Raw genomic sequence first — 19,400 nt, forward strand, 5'->3', positions numbered from 1 at the left:
CTAGTCTTGAGGAGACAAGACTGTGGAGCATTCAACCCTGGAGAAAACAGCTGCCATGTGCAGAAAAAGGATGTCCTCTCATGGACATAGCTCATTTTACTGTGAGCCTCCTTTTCTTGAGGCTTCTCTCCAAAGGTTGTTGCATCCAATGCAGACCATGAGTCTCTATAAGGACACCAGCATGTTTTTCACTCAACAGAGTTAAATGAAAATAACAGAACAAATGGGAGTTCCAGGGAGCTTTTATTGAGTTTAATTAACAAAATCAGGATTTTTCCATTCATCTTTTTTGCACTCACAACTCATGAAGCTCTTCACAAGTCAGTGCTGCAACACATACAAAGCCAGAGAAAACACATTCTCAACAAAATCTGAGCTCCACTGGAGAGTTTGCCAATTGCCAATTTAACAGAAAGCCAATTTTCCCCTCCCTCCCTAGACTGTTTTGAAGGACTAGACCATATTGTTTGCTGGTTTACAGTTAGAATAGCAACCCCTTGTCTAGGGTCTACTGGATTATGATACTCCATTTAAATTGCAAATATTTTTTTTTTCTTGAAATAAAAGTTCCAGTTTCTTTCAATAAGGGGAACAGTGACTATTTTCTTCTCCTGACACCCCTTCCCCAAAATTACTGGTTAAAATACAGCAAAGCTGTATCTTAATAAAGACGTCCCTACTCCCGTCCCCCCACCCCCCCCTCCACTCCTCCCTAACTTGTCTACAGCAGAATTTAACAATGCTTCCACGCAGAGGCATTTTAGCAATGCAGTGATGAACTGAGCAAAGCCTACAGGATAATCTGCCAAAGCCTTCTTGTGAAGTTCAGATGCATGCTCTTTGGTCCAGAGACCTGGTTGATTACAAAGATAAACTGTGATTCGAAAACCAGAAGTTCACAGCAAGCAGAAAACTCCCTGCAGGGACTACAGCTGCCCAACCTCTACCATGGTAGCTGAACTGCTGGAGTCTCTGGGAACAAAATTCACTTTGTTCTCAGGAAGTAATGACCAGCAGCCACAGCAGCATTATGAAGTTCAGCATCAGGGCAAGAACCACCACAACAGCAGCTCAAGAGATGACAGCTCTGTAACCTCTCTTACAGAAACTGAGGCAAGACAGCCATCTGCTCAGGTTTGTGTCCTATCAGTCATTTGTAAAGAAAAAAGTGTTTGAAGCATTTTTAAATCCTTGGAGCAGACACCCTCCCCCACCCATCCCAAATAAAAATAAACAGAAGATCAGAATGAGATGATTTGATACCATCATATAACACAACATGAATTCATGTTGAGCTTCCCTGTTCTTACCCACAAAAACAGTCACAGAGGGCAAGGAAAGATGCTCCCATCTCATTCTGGAAATTGAAACATGTATTTGAGACCAACCCACCCCCCTCCCTTTGGGAAAAGGCCTCCAGCAGTTACAGTGCCCACCTGACAGTGGACACCCAGAGACAGGCCTATAGGTTCTCTCAAGGGGCTGAAGATTCCTTCTTCACAGCCACCTCATCCAGTTGTGAAACTCCATTTCAGAGACTCAGAGTGACACTTTCAGACTTCCAACAAAAAAGGAATGCAGAACACATCAGGTCCTCATTCTCATCAATTTTGTCAGAGGAAGTATTTGACCTAGGGCTCATCACTGAAGGTTCTGACTAATCCATCTGTAAAGGCTGATAACCAGCAAAAACTGGAGCTCACAAGACATCTCAGGAAGCCAAGATTTATACACACTCCTTACTCTTTGGTAGGGAACTAAACAACCAAGAAAACCCCAAACCAAAATAACCGAAAACAAACAAAAGCCCCAAACAAACAAAAAGGGGAAGGAAAAACAATAAAAAAACACACACAAAAAAAAAAAAAAACCACCCACAAAAAAACCCCCACACACAAAATAAAAACAAAACAAAAAAACCAACAACAAAAAAAAAAAAAAAATCAAAACTAGGATTATCCTAGTCTTCTGGAGCATCTTTCCATTTGCAAGATCGCATCTGTTTGAGATAGCCTACTAGCACCAAAAATAGGCTGCTTCTTCCTTGACAAGAAGCCCCCTAAAAATGGTGCCCCCGATAGTTTAGGTAAGTGCCATTCCTCAATGAGAGGCCAATTTTAAAGTAATACTTTCAAAAGTTCTGTGCTTCAAGAGGGACCATCAATGCATGGCACCAGGCTAACCTACCACAAATCCATGCAGAGCACACACACCCGACTTGACATCGCTATCCTGTTCTTGTTACATGTGCATGCCCTGGTGAGATACAAAATTTATTTACATTTTCATGTCTTTGTTGCATTAAAATGATCCCTCTTCTGTCTGGAAAATCATAAGCTGGCTGCAGTACAGGAGCAAGATTTTACTTTTGGTCAAAGTTACCACCCAGAAGCTCCCACCCCCCACCCCCAAAAAGCACCCCAAAACTGTTTACATTTAGTACCTGCCAGTCAGATATAAGCTATGTGGCTCACAGAGACCAAGCTCTTGAGTTTGTATTCTAGTGCAGCATTTGCTACAATTATGGAGTCACTGCTGACAAAAAGAAGAAAAACATCCCGAACACAAAAACCTTTCAATCTTGTAAAGTTGTTGTCAGGAGGCACCTGGCTTCTATTTATGATCATCAGGGAAAGGAATGGCTAGTCCACCTTGCAATTCCAAACTATTTACTCCAATTCAAAAAAAAGGGTCAAAATGGGGAGAAATTAAGACAATTATATCCTGCCTCAGAAGTAAGCAAGCATGGTGTGAGTGCAGCATCTGTATATGCAATAAATGACTGAGCAATAGGGATTGCATTCACCCAGGTGCCTCCTGACAGTGGTGGTTAACAGGCTAAAAGGGATTTTAAAAAGAGTAATTTTTTGATTTGTCTCACTCCTTTTGCCTGTAGATCAGGCCAAACATCAAGCATGTTGGGAGGGGCACAATTTAAAGCAACACTATTTGACCAGAAAGCACTTTTCAGCAATATACAATGTAAAATGACAGACAGCAACTCATGGCAAACAAGAGTAGTTGGCAAGCAGCTTCCTGCAGCTTCTGACATTAACAGGGGTTTATGCTCACAGTTCTGCACAGAGGCCACTCTGGGCAGAAAACGCAGCACTGCAGGAAGTGAATCAATTCCACAAAGCTCCAGAACTATCAGTTTATGCACGCACACTGGTTTTTTTATGGTCTCTCAAACCCAAATCCACACCTTACGCGTATACTGCTCAGCAACACCCACTGGATTTCCCTCACACCACGGTGGAACACAGGTCATGGACTCCTTCAGAGCTTGTCAAGTTCCTGAAGTTTCTAAAGGGGAAAATCAAAGAGCATCTCCCAAAAGGCTGAGCTATGGATTTGGAAGTCTTGGTGCCCCACAAGTGATCTCTTCCATAGGAGCAGTACAGGACTGTTGCTAGCACCAGAGTAAATCCACCCTGACAAGGGACACTTGTGGTGGCCTGCAGTTCACAGAGGTCAGAGAACATCTCATTGTTTAGTGTTGCAGAAAACTGAGCCCCTCTCATCTTTAGCTGCTCCCATAATCAGTCTAATCCCTTTAACCTCAGCAACCTTCATCATAAAAGAAAAAGTTATATATGAACCCAAACAGAAAAAAAAAATCATATTTACAAGGTTTGTACAATATACACATCTGATTTTCTATGGGACACACTGCACCAGAAGAAAGAGGGCCATGGCTCTGAAACAAGTCTACCTATCAAGTGCTGTAACTACTAATGAAGACTCATGGAAACCAGTCTTTAGTGTTCTGCTAGAGCACAGGGCTTTTCTTATGGCTCCTGCAAAGGATCACAGGCTACTCTTTCCTTCTGGAGCTATGATGCTGCACCTAATCAGCCCAGATTTTAGGTTGGTTTCATTTTAAATACAGATATTTACAGTTTGGGTGAACTGCAGATGCATATCAACTCCTCCAATAAAAAAAAAAAAAAATTGAAAAAATTTTAAAAAGTTGAAAAAAAAAAAAAAAAAAAAAAAAGGAGTATTACCAGTAACCAATACATTTCACCTCCCAGCCCTGGGCTTGACTACATGGGAAGGAGGAGAAGGGGAAGAGAGGGGAACTTTGACCTGAAACCAAAAACAGATGTCGATTCCTTGGGCTGTGTTGGAAAGGTGATATTCTGAATGGTCTCATAGCATAAGGCACTTTGCACGAATAAGTAAGAAGCTCTTTAGCTTAAAAAACAGATGAGTAACCAGGGAGAAGTTGAAATGCACTCAGTCAATGGTTAAAGAATTTGAAATAGCAGACAAGCTCGTGTTCATCAAGATTCTTCTCTTTTCAGGGTTTCTCTTCTTCCCTTGCTGACCCTCCCGCCCAAAGAAAACAAAATTTAAAACCAGCAGTTAGTGCAACTAATGTTCAATCAGCACACAGTGCAAACAAGTGGAAAAACAAAAAGACATTCCTCCTTTTATCTTCTTTCTTCCTTGCTACCAAATTTAAAGAGAAAAAAAGGCCGAGTTCTTTTAGTCTTCATAGTTCCGAAATGAAAAGATGAAGAAAAACCCACAAAGAGAAGGGTATCCCCAAAGAAACGATGTGTCACAGATCTGGATCATAGGGCTTCACCTTCTGGCATGTGTAATCAAAGCCTAAAAAAAAAAAAAGAAACAAAACAACAACAAAACCACCAAAATCAAACAAAACAACCCCCCTAAAACCAACCAACCAAAAAAAAAAAAAAAAAAGAAAAAAAACCAAAACAACCAACCAAAGAAACCCCACAAACAATCAAAAAACAGAAAAAAGGCAGAAAAAACCCAATAAAACAAACAACCACAACACCCTCAGTTAAATTGGTTCTATACAAAATGAGAACACAAAGTGATGAATCACATACAATAACTACGCAACAGCTCTCAAAAGGCAAAGGGCATATTGAACAGCTCAATAGCAATTTCAGCTTAGTAGAAAGAGGTGATGCTAAAGCCCTTCTGTACCTATGGAACATGACTACCTCCTGGTTTTTTGTATTTTAGGAAGCAGCAAACTGCTCGTGGGCAAGGTCCCAGCATTCCCCTTAGGAAGCTGTCCACATTCGTTAACTGTTACCATCCAAGAGCCTGTTCCACATTCATTACCTGTTTTGTATTCTATTTATTTATAGACATGGAGAAGGTTCAATCATCAAAGCAGAAGCTTTCAAGTCAGCTTGGTATGACTATCTAGGGCTATCCTTGGATGACTTCAAAGAAGGAACCATAGGTTCATTTTAACGCTATCAAGCAGTCTGCTTCTATAGCCACTTTTTTATCTTTGGTCATCTGAAAAGAATTTCAGCAGCTTCACTGGTATTGTCTTTCTAATTCCTGACCTCTGAGAAGAGTACACACAAGAATGATTTTCAGCCCAAACTGTATGGTGATGGATCTTGCATGACATCTTAACTCAGGTCAGATCATCATCCTGCAGCCAATTTAGCTTGACTGCAGTCCAGGGCAAGTCATCTTCCTATAAAAGGACTTAACTCAGCAGCTTTTCCTGAGACACTGATCAGAGAGGGAGCACTTAGATGAGTCTCCAACAGCGAAACCTCATGTTCTGTTGAAACTACGTAGACGACCTCAAGTGGCAGCAAAGATGAATTACAGCTTCACTCCCTACTTTGTTCACTTCCAAGAATTCTATGAACCAAAGGATACAAGAAGCAGCACCTTTTGCTTGAACCTGGTCCTTCTGGCTGGTGAGGTGCTTACTCTTTGGTTAATGCTCTGTTCTCACAGCTATCCATTTTATCTCCTCACCTTTTTGAGGACTACTTTCCTCTCTGCCCCTCATCAATTTCTCATTTCAGCTTATCAATACAGAAGGAGTTCATTAGGCTACTAGTACTCCATCAACCATTCCCTACTCGCTCTTTTCCCCATTTTTGATCTCCTTAGCACATGGTTAGCATTTCAATTAGAACAACTGAAAAATACTCATCCCTCCCCTCCCACCTTCAGCACATCCATGGAATTCCTTGCACTGACATTCTATTTCAAACCCATATTTTCACATTCAGAGCTTTTTCATCACATCAGTTTCCCTCTTCCCCTGAGGTGACACTGGCACATCAACAACATCCCTTCATCCAACACACCACTATTCAGCAAGGCATTTACATACCTGCATGTTTACTGTTTCTCATCTTCTACAGGTTCACTGTGGTATTCTGCCACATACAAGCTCTTGTCGATGTTGCTTGGTATGGGTTTAATTTCAGTTCCCAACTGTTCCTCAATACTTTTCAGGTTGAATCGATCATCATAGGTGATTAAGTTGATGGCCAGGCCAAGATGACCAAAGCGACCTTGACAAAAAAACAAAAACATACAGCTAAACTGAACAGAGTTAACATAGGGGCTGACAGAAAAAAAAATCTGCAGACAGTGAAGTTAGTATCATTCTGTGATGTTAAAAACAATCCAGCCACAGGTGTCTACACCTTTCACATCAGTTTTTGGTACGGAGTTTTGTAGTGCTGTAGGAGTAAAACTCAGGAGGTTCACAATGCTCTGACCAAAGCTCCAGGATAATCACCAGCAAAAAGTCTTCCAGAGCTCTTGAACAAGCCTCAACTATAAAAGTTCAACTACACCAAGTTCCTTTGTTTTTTGCCTTTCTCCAGGCCTATTCTGCTGATTCCCAGACAGTAGAAACTTATCTCAAAACACATGCAGAAGAAAGACACATACATCTCTAGGCTTGAGACACTCTGAAGCTGAGATTTTAGTATAGAATTTTCCCCAACTGCAAACAGGGGCAATAGTAAGTCTCCTGAGATAAAAGCAAGATATGTCTCTTTTTTTCCCCCATTAGATTGTTCAGGCCAGTTTCAAGAGAACAGCCCTTTATTCAGATAATATCCTCAGTGAGGACAGCCATCTGAAATGATACCCCAAAATAAATTTGTCAGAAAAATCAAAGCTACCTAAGGTAATTCTCAAATATAGTAATAAAAAACCAAAAGCCAATTCAAGGCTAAAAAGCATCACAGTCATCAGCAAAGTTGTACCTAAAACAGGTTTTTCCTCTCACCTGATCTGCCAATGCGATGAAGATAAGTTTCTGCCAGCTTTGGGAAATCAAAATTTATCACCACATTCACAGCCTGGATATCAATACCTCGGGTAAACAGATCTGAAAGACAATCCAGATCACAAAGGAAGTTAATTTCAATGAGCTCAAACGCTGACAGCATTTAGGGTGTAAAGATTAACAGTGATTAACATTGCTTTGCACTAGTTTCCAAATATAAGCTTTCCTTGTATCAAAGGCAGTTTACATACAATCGTGTTACAGCTTCCTCCTGCTCTGTATACCTTGTAAACATGAATAATGTAAGAAGAAAAACCAAAACCACCAGATCTGCACATCTACACAGAAAAAATAACCACAAAGCTATTTCTTCCACATTACACTATTTCAGAGCAGTTCTTCTCAAGCATCTCTTCACACAGAATTGTGCACTGCCAGTGTCACAACAGACTTGAGACCTGAACTACATTCCATCACCTCAACTACTTCTATTCTGCTTCTAGCGATTTTTGTTACAATGGCCCAGACATATGTAGTGATAGCAGACACTGCCAGTATTGCCATAAATAGGCCATACAACAAAGAACTCAGATCATACACAGGCCAGTCAAAACTACAGAAGAATTTAGAAAAAGTGAGCTATAAACACTTAAAAGAATCACCAAAACGTCATATGACCATAGTCACAGCTGTACTGATATATCATACAGTTTACGACCCAACAACTCGGGGAACCCTCACACGTGAAAATAAAAACACTATTGCAGTAAAATTATTTGTTGGCTGCACCTTCACAAAAGACAAAATTCCTCATGCCTAAAGGAGTGCTGCACCCTGCTAACATGCAGGCTTGACAAAGAGACATCTTACTAAAACATCTTGTTTTGGTTTATTACAGTTAACTGATCTACAGTACTGGGATAATGCACTTTCTATCATAAACTTTAGAAACAGGAAAATGTTTAGGAACTCTCACCAGTGCAAACGAGATTGCGGCACAAGCCATTTCGGAAATCATGGAATACACGATTGCGGTGCTCCTGGAAATACATACATAAAAACAAAGAGAAACAAAAAACCAAAACCCACAAACCAATCAGCAGTTGCTTTTAGGTATATTCCAATAACTAACACCCAACTTCAATCGCATACATTTCTTCCCCTTGTCATTAGAGAACAGCTGAGTTGAAACAAGATGCCAGTACAAATTTTGTAGCACTTCTTACCATATATTCTAAAGAACTAACTCTACAGAGTTTTGATCCCATTTCTCAACAAAGGCAATTAACTTACTAACTTACTGTGTTTTAAAACCTCCTATGGTGGCATCAAAACCATCTCAGAAAAGGACTATCTAAAGAAAAAATCACCTGAAATCACATCAAGGAAGTTAAACTGATATTTTGACTGTTCTCTTTCTCCAGCTCCCCCTTGCCAAATTTCAAATGTTTGACTCACTCCCCCAAAAACTGAAGCTGGTAGTAACTTTCCTTTTCCTGGTAGTAACTTTCCTTTCCTTTAACAGAATTAGGGGTGGGATGAGTCAGTTATCTGTGAAGACTCTCCCCTCACAAACACCTCACTTTGGGCTACACTAAGATTAAGTACTATCACTGTTGAGTGAAATTTAGAGAGGGAATGAACAAGCTGAAGCATTCTGGAAACTTAGCTGCACTCATCCAAAAAGATCATCTACTGACTGATCAAAAGCATACAAAAATCAAACATCAAGAAACCCACTTCCATATCTCTCTGTTCTCAATAACACCACCACTTCTATTTCTGCCCAATTATTGCTCTGCATCTGCCCCAGCAAACATTGGCACTACCTGTCAGTTGCATGAGCAGCAAGTTATCCTAGTTTACATATAAAATTTAAAAAAAATGTTTCAAAGTAAGCCTGTTCTACACGCATCACTTCAGCCTTCTGACATCTTTTAATAGCGTGAAGCTAGAGGAAGTATTGTACAGGAACTACTGTACAATTAACAGAAACCTCCACACCAGCAGAGCTGCAATGGCATTTTTTACCAGCAACACCACAGCCACAAATGTATGGTTACCATACACTAGCCACAGCTTTCACCAAGAGGTTTGATTCAATGCATCGCCTCAACTTCTCAGATTCCCCTGCAGTCACAGTGCAAGATTACTGTTTGCAAAGCCACAGAGGGCACTCAATGGGCTACGCACTGTGGTTTTTGTAATTTAATTCAGGCCCGTTTTCATCTGAGTTAGTTACACTGTGTGCTCTATCCTGACTCCCCATGCTGCCAAAGCTCCCATACAGCAGCACTAAAAACTGTGCCTTCTGGCTGCAGTTTGTGCTTACACTGGGACTAATTACCCTGACATGAAGTAGTAATACCAACTGGACACATACACTGAATAGTCCAGAAAGAGAGCTGGGATGGGGGAAGGTTGGCAGTGAGTATCTAAAACTAAAGCTATAGCAAAGCAATACATGTCTCAGTTTATGAAGAACATGCAAATTTAAAGCAAGCATAAGACTTAGTTCAGCTGTTCAGTAAAGCCTGAGGTGGGGTGGAAAAGACTCACCTGCCTCATTTTAGCATGGATATAAAAGCAGGAATAGCCCAGCTGGGAGATCTTTTTGGCTAGCAATTCAACCCGTTGAGAGGAGTTGCAGAAAATGATCGACTGGTTAATCTGGAGCTGAACATATAAACAGTATTCTCAATAAATGCAGCATTTTACTAACAGAGGATCCCAGACATGTCTAAATCCCGTGTAGAAAGAAAGCACAGCAAGTATGCTGCTGGTAATTTACATCAGATATATTTCTGTATAGGAAGGGAAACAATTAAGAAAGTTCTGTAACACAGAGATGCTGGACAAGAAGCATGCATTTTTAGCCTTAGATACATAACACATTTTGACAAAGAACTTTCATTAGGCTGCTTTTAAAATACTCAGCCTTATTCATGATCCCAAGAGAGAAAAAGCCTCTGGTATGTTCCCAACACAGCCCTGCTCCTTACCCTGGAAAAGAGCGTATTGAGGCAGTGCACTTTCTGACGCTCAGTGACATAGGCATAGTACTGAGTAACTCCCTTCAAGGTCAGCTCCTCCATCAGATTTATCTCATACGGTTTCTGCAAATGGGAATTCTGAAAAATAAAGATATTCATAAAGCAGGCAAATCTAGGTGCAAAACAATGTATGCAGTTCCCACTCTACACCACACATAACTTCCTCCAAGGCAAGGATGTACTACTTAGCCACTCACTCTTCATGCTATGCTGAAAACAGGGTGGGTAAATTTTCACAATTACTTATATATCCAAGCAGGCCAAACAGGAGCACCCTCCACAAGCAAATCCACACAGATGATGTAACTAATATACAAAGTGGAAAATAGCACCTTATAGGCATACACCTAGCTTCCCAATAATGCAACTGCAGGTCGAAAACTGCTTTCAAACTTCTGTCCTAGACTTAGGCCTAGGCTGATTTAGACTAAACCTGTGAAGTTTAGATGTATTTAAAATACCAAACACTAACAGCTATGCACCACTCATTCACACCCTTCCTGCACAATGTCACCACCATCATCGTACCTACAGGGACACATCTCCACTCACCATGAACTTCTGCACACTCAAAGGAAAAGTGGCTGAGTAGAGCAAAATCTGTCTGTTTTTAGGTAGTGTAAGGATTATGTCTTCCATTATTTGAACAAAATCTTGAGACAGCAACTTATCTGCCTGTAACAACAGAAGTAATAAACAGCAAGTTAAAATAATGGCGTAAGATTTTAGCCTTTTGGTAGCTACACATTTGGGGGAAGGAAAAAAAAACAGTTACCAAGGCTCCTACCAGAGCCATCCAAGAGCTTTCAAACTACTATATTTTCACTCAGAAGTTTATGCTATTAGATGTTCATAAGTCAATTTTATATACATTTATATACATGGTAAGCACAGCTGACTCAAACAGAAACCAAAGGAAATGCATTCCTTTGTTGCAGAATAGACTTACTCTATTCTTCAGCATCAGCAAAGACAGGAAAGGCAAATCTTCCTAGGCTGTTTTCTTAGAAGATTTACATGCAAAAAATTCCTACTGTCAAAACAGTTTCTCAAAAATACTCAGAAATGGAGGAGACCTTACAATGTCTCTAAGCAAGTTTAATCACTGCTGTGCACCAAAAGGACACTAACTGAGACACATCATTTCTTTAACTTGGTGTTAAAATCCCAGAACATTTAACATAAGCAACTTGCCTCATCCAATACTATCATCTGGACATGCTCAACTTTTGCTACTCCTTTCTTGATGAGATCGAGAATTCTCCCAGGGGTAGCTATCACCACATGCACTGTAAGGTTAGAAGAGAGAGAGGGAAAAAAAAAAAAAAGAGAGAGAGAAACAAAACAAAAAAAAACCAAAACAAAACAAACAAACAAACAAAAAAAAAAAACAACCAAAAAAAAAACAAAAAAAAAAAAAAAAAAAAAAACAAAAAAAAAACAATGTTAAGATGATTAAAACTGTCTTTCCTTCCAGTATTCATGGCCATGTTTCACATGAACACTTTGGAAGAATGACAACAGTATACAAACACCAAACAAGACACTGTAGTCTGTTCTGTAAAGAGGCAAATAGTAACAAGCAGAAATTCCACGACCCCATTGCAAAAGCCACAAAGAAACAGCAATAGCTAAAATGCTCTGACCTGTATCATCAAGTCTCATTATGTCATCTCGCAAATTGGTTCCTCCCGTTGTTGCCATCACTTTGGCACCTCCCATGTGCTTGCTGACTTGGATACAGATTTGACTGACCTGCAGGGCTAGTTCACGGGTGGGAACAATCACCATTGCTAGAAGTTAAAAACATCACCGTGAGTTATTAGTAACACCCTGTATCTTAAAAACTCATCCTCAGAGGAGACAGAGACTTCATGTAAAACAATGAAAAGCACAGTCTAGGAATTCCAGTCCAGGTATCCTGAACAAGACCTAGGAACTGTTTTTGAAAAGGCAAATCCCATGCAAGCGTTCTCCAGTCCTTGATGCACCCATTGCACAAGTATCCCAGCCAGCATGCTTGCCTATTATTCCACATTCACTTTCCAGGACAAGACAGAAAAGTCTACAAGCCTTCTTCTATTTGAACCTTTTGAAAACAACTGTGGGACTTTGCAAATTACACCTCCCCACCATCACTCCTCATTAGCTTTCTCTGGAAGTACAAGCAGGTAACATACACTGCCCAATTTCATTAATCAGTTTTAGATTCAAGCCTCTAATGTAGTGACTGACACCATTACCTGGCAACAGCTAAGTGTGATCCACCTCAACTAACCTTGTATATTGTCCTTCTTTAAGTCTAGCCGTTCAAGTAAAGGAATGAGGTAGGCTCCACTCTTGCCTGTTCCATTTTTTGCTCTAGCCAAGATATCCCTACCAGATAAAGCAATGGGGATGCTCTCCTCCTGAAATGCAAGGACAGAAAGTGCATGAGCAATTACTCATAAGTCATGTTTCACTGAAGAGGCTGACCAAATTTGACTCCCCTCACTAACAATACCACATGAAAGCTGACTGTTTCATGACCATTATTATTATTACTATCCTGGAACTACAAGCATGACAGAACAGGAAGAAGTTAAACCCATCAGTAAAGAGCTCCCCAGCACTTCCCACCTAGAAGTCCCTATCTTGCCTGATCATAAGAAAGGGATCAGGTACCACAGGTAAACCCATACTAACACATTAGGATAAAAGTGAAAAGTTGGGAAAACAAATAGTGAAGAGACAGTGACAGTCACCAGCAAACTCCTCCTAAGGAAAAAGATTCCCCCCTTAATCTGAGCATTAGAACCACCTCAGCCCATGTGATTCCAGCCTCTATATTCCTGTGATATACTTCTCAAAATCTTCAGCCACCCAAACACAGGCCCCATGTATTTTTAATTTCATTCCCTTTTTCAGCAACATCTAAAGAAATTTCAGCCTTTTGGAAAAGTGCCATAATTAGAATCTGTTTATAAACAAAGCAAGCCATAGTTTTCTCATGCCTTAAAGAGATGAGGTGGTAGAGCTGTGTCAGTGATAAACCTTGAGAGACCATTTAAAAGGTAATTCAACCTTCCACCCCCTGAAGTTTACACATGAACAGTTCTTAATAGGACAAGCCTTAGAAGTATAAGAAAGATGGAGGTGCAGAAAAGTAAATTTGCTAAGATATTATTCTCTCTCCGACAAACTTCATAACTCTTCTTCCACAAGATTACAATAAAAAGAGCCAACACTGCAATAAAGCCATAATCATATTTTTAACAACTAAAGGTACATAGCCAACGGTAACTCAGTTTTGGAAAATTTATAGAACAGATCTCTGGGACTACTTATGTGAAAGCACTGTTACTGAACAGAGAATTATCAAATTAACAACTCCAGCATGAAAAGGAAAATCCAAGTAAAATGTCTCAAAAGTGTAAAGGCAGTCCCATCACTAAGTCACTCAAAGACTGACTTAGTGATTTAGCTGGGGGTTAGAAATTCTTGCTTTTCCCAAGGGAGACCAAGTTCTTTCATTCACAGCTTCAATTTTCCCCAATGATGGCATAAGTATTGGACATTTAGGCATAAGAACATCTACAGAAGGTAACATCTACAGAAGTTAAAAGCAGCATGTAAGTAGTCAGTTTGAAAACAACCTGAATAGGAGATGGTTTTTCCCAGCCCATTTCAAAAATTCCCATCAGCAACTCCCGTTTCAAACAGTAATCTTCAAACTCATTTCCTTTTGTGGAGGTCACGTCCTGAATAATAAAAAAAAAAAAAATAAGCACATCCATAAGATCAGGTCATACAACCTGCAGCTGTTAATTTGATCTGAAATTGCCTGTACAGGAAGACCACAAATTACTACACAAGAGTTCCCATTAAGTCATGCAACACCCTACAGCGGCAAAGGAAACACTGGCTTTCTCAGAGCCAAACACAGCTTCTGAGTGTATACAGTGACACCTTCCCATCTGCCTCACATGAAGCAGAGGCTGCCTGTGTCATGTTATAATACTAATAAAGTAAGAAATCCACAGTGAACACCATTTCTGAGCTTTCCAAGAACAGCATAGCATCACTCACAAGCAGTTGAGAGAACAAATTAATTCTTCATTTAAAACAGCGGGAGCTGAACTACTTTTCAGCCTTCACTCAGGACAGTATTTTACCACTGCAATCTCTCCCACCAGTTTTATTTAATATTTATACCTACAATTCAATCATCCTTACCGAAGTTTTGATTCTCAAATCCTTTGGAGGGAGTTTTAAAGTCTTCTTCCAGTCATCACCAGGTCTATAGCAAAATAAAATGAAAACAAATTTTTAAATAATGAATACTTTGATTTTGCACTTTTTTTTTCTTAGATATAGTGATGAACATATAATATTTTCACCTCCTCAAAGCTAAAAGCGCCTACACATATGAGCTCACGTCTTCTCTGAGCTAAGCAGGATGTAACAGGCAAAAAACTGTAAACAGACAAAATCACCTGTCTGCCAAATAAGTCTGAGAAATCTTTATCCAGTCATGATTCAGGTCCCATTTTTACGGCACTGAATCAAACAACAGAACAGATATAAAACTGAGCACTTACTTAGTCACATAACAGAAACTGGCTATAATAAACCCACACAACAATATTTCATGACTTAAAAAGAAAAAATCTCTTGCCCAAGGAAGATCCATTCTTAACCCCCAAGTAAGGTGAAAAGGTAAAAAACGCTTCTGGTGAAAAAACTTAGTAAGCAATCACTCCACTTGTTGACCAAACTTCGTTTTCTCTCTGTGAGATTTAGATACCCATCCTCTCTTGAAAGTCACTGTAGAGTGAGAGAAAGTCTTTCTTGTCACCAGCCCCAGGAAGTTATGCATGAATTGTGATGAGTTTAATTCACAACATTCATTAGAGTAACCACGTAATACGTTTATAAAAAAGAGGAGGAGGGAGCAGGTTAGGCAGATTTTAAGAACCTGAGTGTTCCATCACACTTTCTCTGAGGAGAGCTAGCACTTCCTTCACAAATAATTAACAAAATAAAATAAAAGCCAGTGCTATTCAGGAGGAGGAGGATCCATGGGGGGGGAAAAAAAACCAAAAAAACACAAAAAAGGAAAGCAACACATCACCATACCATCCAAGTATTTCACACCTTTTAGAAATTCCAACCAGCACACTTCCCAAACTAGCTGAATGGGGAGCAGGATATCACAGTGGGACTGCACCCTCTCAGCTCAGCCTTTGATAAATTAAAGCCAGAGCATTACAATGAGAAGATCAGGTACTACTATTTCAGATCAGTGACAAAAGATAAATGACTTTAAAGCATTTCTCACCACGGGAAAGAACTGCAACAAACTGAAAGGTGTAAACAATTAGACTGAGACCAGGTGGCATTTCCTTCTCAGTCTTAAATGCCAGTTCAGTTCCTTTTCACTCCTATACTTCCCTCTTGCACCACTTCCAACAAGCAAAAAACACAGGATCGTAAAGCTAGGCTACCTCTGACAGTGGCTCACACTCAGAAAAGCACAGCATCAAATTGGATTTTCACAATAGTAACTGTTGGAGAGAAGCTTGCACATGGAAATACAGCTTTTTCGTAACGTACATGACAGGACAGTTCTAACCACCCATGCGACAAAATAACAGAAGACAGCATTTTCCAAGGGGGAATCCAAGAATGCTTTCCCATACATAACTTTTAAACATTCCTTTCACAGCAGCCAATACAAATACTTACTTAATAGCGGTGGTCATACTCTGTGCTTGCTGTTGAGTGCCATTATTGATTGTGTTGGCATTTTTCAGCTGGTTCATCTGTTGCTGAGTTTGTGTGCCTCCACCTCCTGGGCCCCCGCTGGGTTTTACAGGGCCTCTCAACTGCCCATTCTGACTGGATAGACCCATTATAACAGGGTTCTCTGTTCTGGCCGTGCTCATGCTTTTATCTTTAAAGATGTCTTTTTAGACTTCAAAACTTTGAAAGTCAGTACAGAAACTGTAATAACAGTTTATTAGACTCTCCAAAATGAAGAGATAAATAAGTCTTGCTCAATATATGAGTCCTTTATTGCAATGCAGGCAAGCACCTGTAAGTCACTCAAAAGTAAAGCAGTAACTTGCTCTGATGCACTGTGGAACAACTTTTTTTTAAAAAAAGCCCTCTATTGAAGTTCAGTTATATCACAATTCACTTGCTTCAATCTGAAAGAGAAGCAGACAATAAGAATTAGCATGTGGATTTTTGTCTATGCAAATCACATCAGTGTACTCTTGTATTTTAGAAAAATTTCTTCCCAGGCAGCGTGCAACAACAGCACTTGCTTTTTTGTTTCCTCAGTGATAATTATAAAGACAGGCATCAAACTTTTTTTTGCCCTTCTAGAAAGTGTTGCCTAACATCTTTAGACACCAAAGGAAACTTCCCTAATAGTTGTACTTTCAGCGACCTTCCACTACCTATCCCCTCACATAAAGTAACCATTAAGTGTATCAATTGCTTTGACGGCTCTTCAATTCCCCCACTTCCAGGATGCAGCCAACCAGCCCAAAAACATGAAAAATATTATGCATAAGTTTGTGACAAGAAGCAAGACTACCACAGGGAGTGGACATTTCAGTTAGAACTGAAAAACCCTTACATTACACTGATTGCCCTGTTTGGTTTGAATGGGAAATATAGATTATGTAAACCCAAAACAACAGCTTACACTCCTCCAACCCAAAATGCTAGCTCAACCAACTTACCCCCAGTTTTCAACCGGGTATTGATTTAAGGCTATTCAGAAGAGGGATGAAACACCATTATGCTGAATTGAGAGCAGCTGCCTCTTTGAGTCGGAGTGACTGAGCTTGAACTGAGGCAGTAACACTGCTGGTCAGGGAGCTTCCTGCTTGTGATCTTACCTTCCTGCTGTCAGCGACAACTTATGTGGTTCTTGGAAGATACCATTTCATACACATGACTTAATATTGACTCTGTATGTAACAAAAAGGTTGCAAAACTGTGGAAAGACAATACAAAGTCTGCCCCTTACATAAAGCAAGCATGGATCAAAGCTAAAGACTCCTTACAATGGTACCAGGGAGACAAAAAGTCCCTAGTCCCTAGTTCAATCCCTAGTCCAAAATGTTGAAACAAAATCTTTTGGCTCGCCTTGAGCATCCACATCTTGGGAAAACACAAAGGGAAGACCAGAAGACTACTGCTTCCTAACCCCGGCATTCACAACAAAACGCATGTTGTCCCAGTGAATAAAAAGGCACATTGAAGAGGGCATTTCAAGAGAGTGGAAAAGGAATTCAGACTTCTCAGCTGTTTTAAGGTGTGTCAGTGCTGGCTTCCAGCAAAATTTTAAAGTTTGCGATACTAGGATTTTCTGCTAGTTAACTTTCAAGGCATCTTCGAAAAGGTATTTCTCTTGCCCATTAACTTCGTAAAAACCTGAGGAGTTACGAAGTTAGCCAGAGACGCCAATGAGACCCGACTGCTAACGCCGAGAAGTTCGCCAACAACGTAGGAAATGAAACCTCTGTCCCTTATGCCCACACGCTCGTAATTATCCTTTAGAAGAACACAAGTTTAAAAAAAACCCCGCAAGTCTCACGGAACCGAAAAAAATCTCCCTGTTCCGACAAAAGAGACGCCACCATTTCGCAAACCAGCGGACTGAAAAAAAAAGGCCTCCATCGCATATCTCTGCTCTCCGGGCGCGGGCGGGCGGCCGGGGCATCAGCTCCGGACCTTTTCCTTTCCGTCGGCTGGGCCCGGCACAAAGGGAGCCCTCGAGGTGCTCAGTGTGCCCGGTGAGCCCGGGCCGCAGTGCGGAGCCCCGGGGCAGAGCGGTGGGCCCGGCGCCGCCCGCCGATCGCAGCTGCGCCACACCAACACCTCCCGCCCGCGAACAATGGCGCGACCGCAGTTTGCCGCCTGAGCCGGCGGGGAGCGAGAGCTGCTCGGGGCCCGCCCCGCCCCCGCGGTCCCTCGGTCCCGCCGCTCCCGGTGCGCCCAGGCCCGATCCGGCCGTCCCCGCCCCGCCCGCGGCGCCGCCAGGCCCCGCTCAGGCCCGCGCTCTCGCCGCAGGCCGCGAGGCGCGGCCCGCCAGCAGCGGCCCCCTCGCCCTGCTCCCACGGAGCCATGCCCGCCCTGGCCCGTCCTCACCGCCACCAGCCGCGCTCCCCCTCGCCCAGGTACAAAATCCTCTCGCTCCCCCGGTGCCTTGTTATGGCGACTCGACACTCCAAGATGGCGGCTTCCTCCTTCCTCCTGTGCGCCCTCCCCCTCCCGGCGGGCGGCACCGGCCCGCCCCACACGCAAACGTACGCACGCACGCACGTACGTACATACGTTCGGCGTGCGCCACGCGTCGCGTCACGTCACATCACGTCCCGCCCAGCGTGCGGTGCCCACGTGACCGCGCTGGCCGCTCGCGCTGCTCCCTCAGACCTGCCCCTCCCCTTTGAACCTGGAAACGTAACGGGGCTTCGCTATGTGCCCATTAAAACAACACAAACGTAAGAATGAGGGACGGAGCCACAGCTGTTGGAGTCGTAACCGCCGATCGTGGCAGGCTAGGGATTGGCATTTGTTTTTAGACCGGTGTTACTTAGACGTGGATTTTGACAAAGCGAGACACAATGGGAGTGTAATCTTAGTAGTTACTGCTTTGCAGACAATTTTTTCTTCAAATGTTTTTTCCAAAATACAGGGTTCTATGTTCTGGCCGTGCTCATGCTTTTATCTTTAAAGATGTCTTTTTAGACTTCAAAATTATGCAAAAGGACAAGAACATTCCTGGTTTTATCTGGTTCCTCACATCTACATCTGTCTCTAGGTGGTTGTTTTTCCACCCTCAGCAGCAAAAGCACAAGCTCCGCCCTCCAGTTGTAGCTGGTTGAGAACATCCTTCCTGACCTCTCTGTCTCCCCGGCCCAGTGATCTCCCACTCCCCTTACCCCTCAGCTCTTGCAGCACAGGGCTTGCTCAATCTGTGTTCTCCCTGTCAGTGAGGCACAGTGGGAGCTCCCTACGGCCTCCCTCCGGTTATGCTGCTCTCCATCCTCTTAGGTGAAACTGCCCAGAAGCTGATGAGCACGTGCAGGTGCACACAGAAGTCCTCACGGCAGGGGAGGACAGCGACATCCTCGGGGCAGCAGGTGCCCAACAAGTCGGGATCTAAGAAACACGAGTGATTGTAATCCAGCAGTGCTCACGAGAATAACACCACCTCCTCCTTCACCAGTCCAAAGTCCCACCAGAGTCCTTGCTGGTAGAGAGGCCTTAATGCAGCTGTATCTAGACAAGAGGAGGAC

At 41.9% G+C, this 19,400-nt stretch overlaps 1 protein-coding gene across 1 annotated transcript; it reads right to left on the minus strand.

Moving 5' to 3' along the window:
* Positions 1 to 2,218: 2,218 nt before the first annotated feature.
* Positions 2,219 to 18,364, minus strand: DDX6 (DEAD-box helicase 6). Its single transcript, XM_054291464.1, has 14 exons — positions 18,250 to 18,364; positions 15,829 to 16,292; positions 14,317 to 14,380; positions 13,737 to 13,841; positions 12,380 to 12,509; positions 11,748 to 11,894; positions 11,292 to 11,390; positions 10,654 to 10,772; positions 10,051 to 10,179; positions 9,608 to 9,724; positions 8,025 to 8,088; positions 7,049 to 7,150; positions 6,137 to 6,320; positions 2,219 to 4,620 (listed from the first exon to the last, which is right to left on the minus strand). The coding sequence occupies exons 2-13, from the start codon at positions 16,026 to 16,028 to the stop codon at positions 6,145 to 6,147; spliced, it is 1,452 nt and encodes a 483-aa protein (XP_054147439.1). The 5' UTR covers positions 16,029 to 16,292; positions 18,250 to 18,364; the 3' UTR covers positions 2,219 to 4,620; positions 6,137 to 6,144.
* Between the last annotated feature and the right edge of the window lie 1,036 nt (positions 18,365 to 19,400).

This window comes from Melozone crissalis, unplaced genomic scaffold (assembly GCF_028551555.1).
Source record: "Melozone crissalis strain CALT ecotype California unplaced genomic scaffold, PUWL_Pcris_2 ptg000092l_1, whole genome shotgun sequence".
Lineage (NCBI taxonomy): Eukaryota > Metazoa > Chordata > Aves > Passeriformes > Passerellidae > Melozone > Melozone crissalis.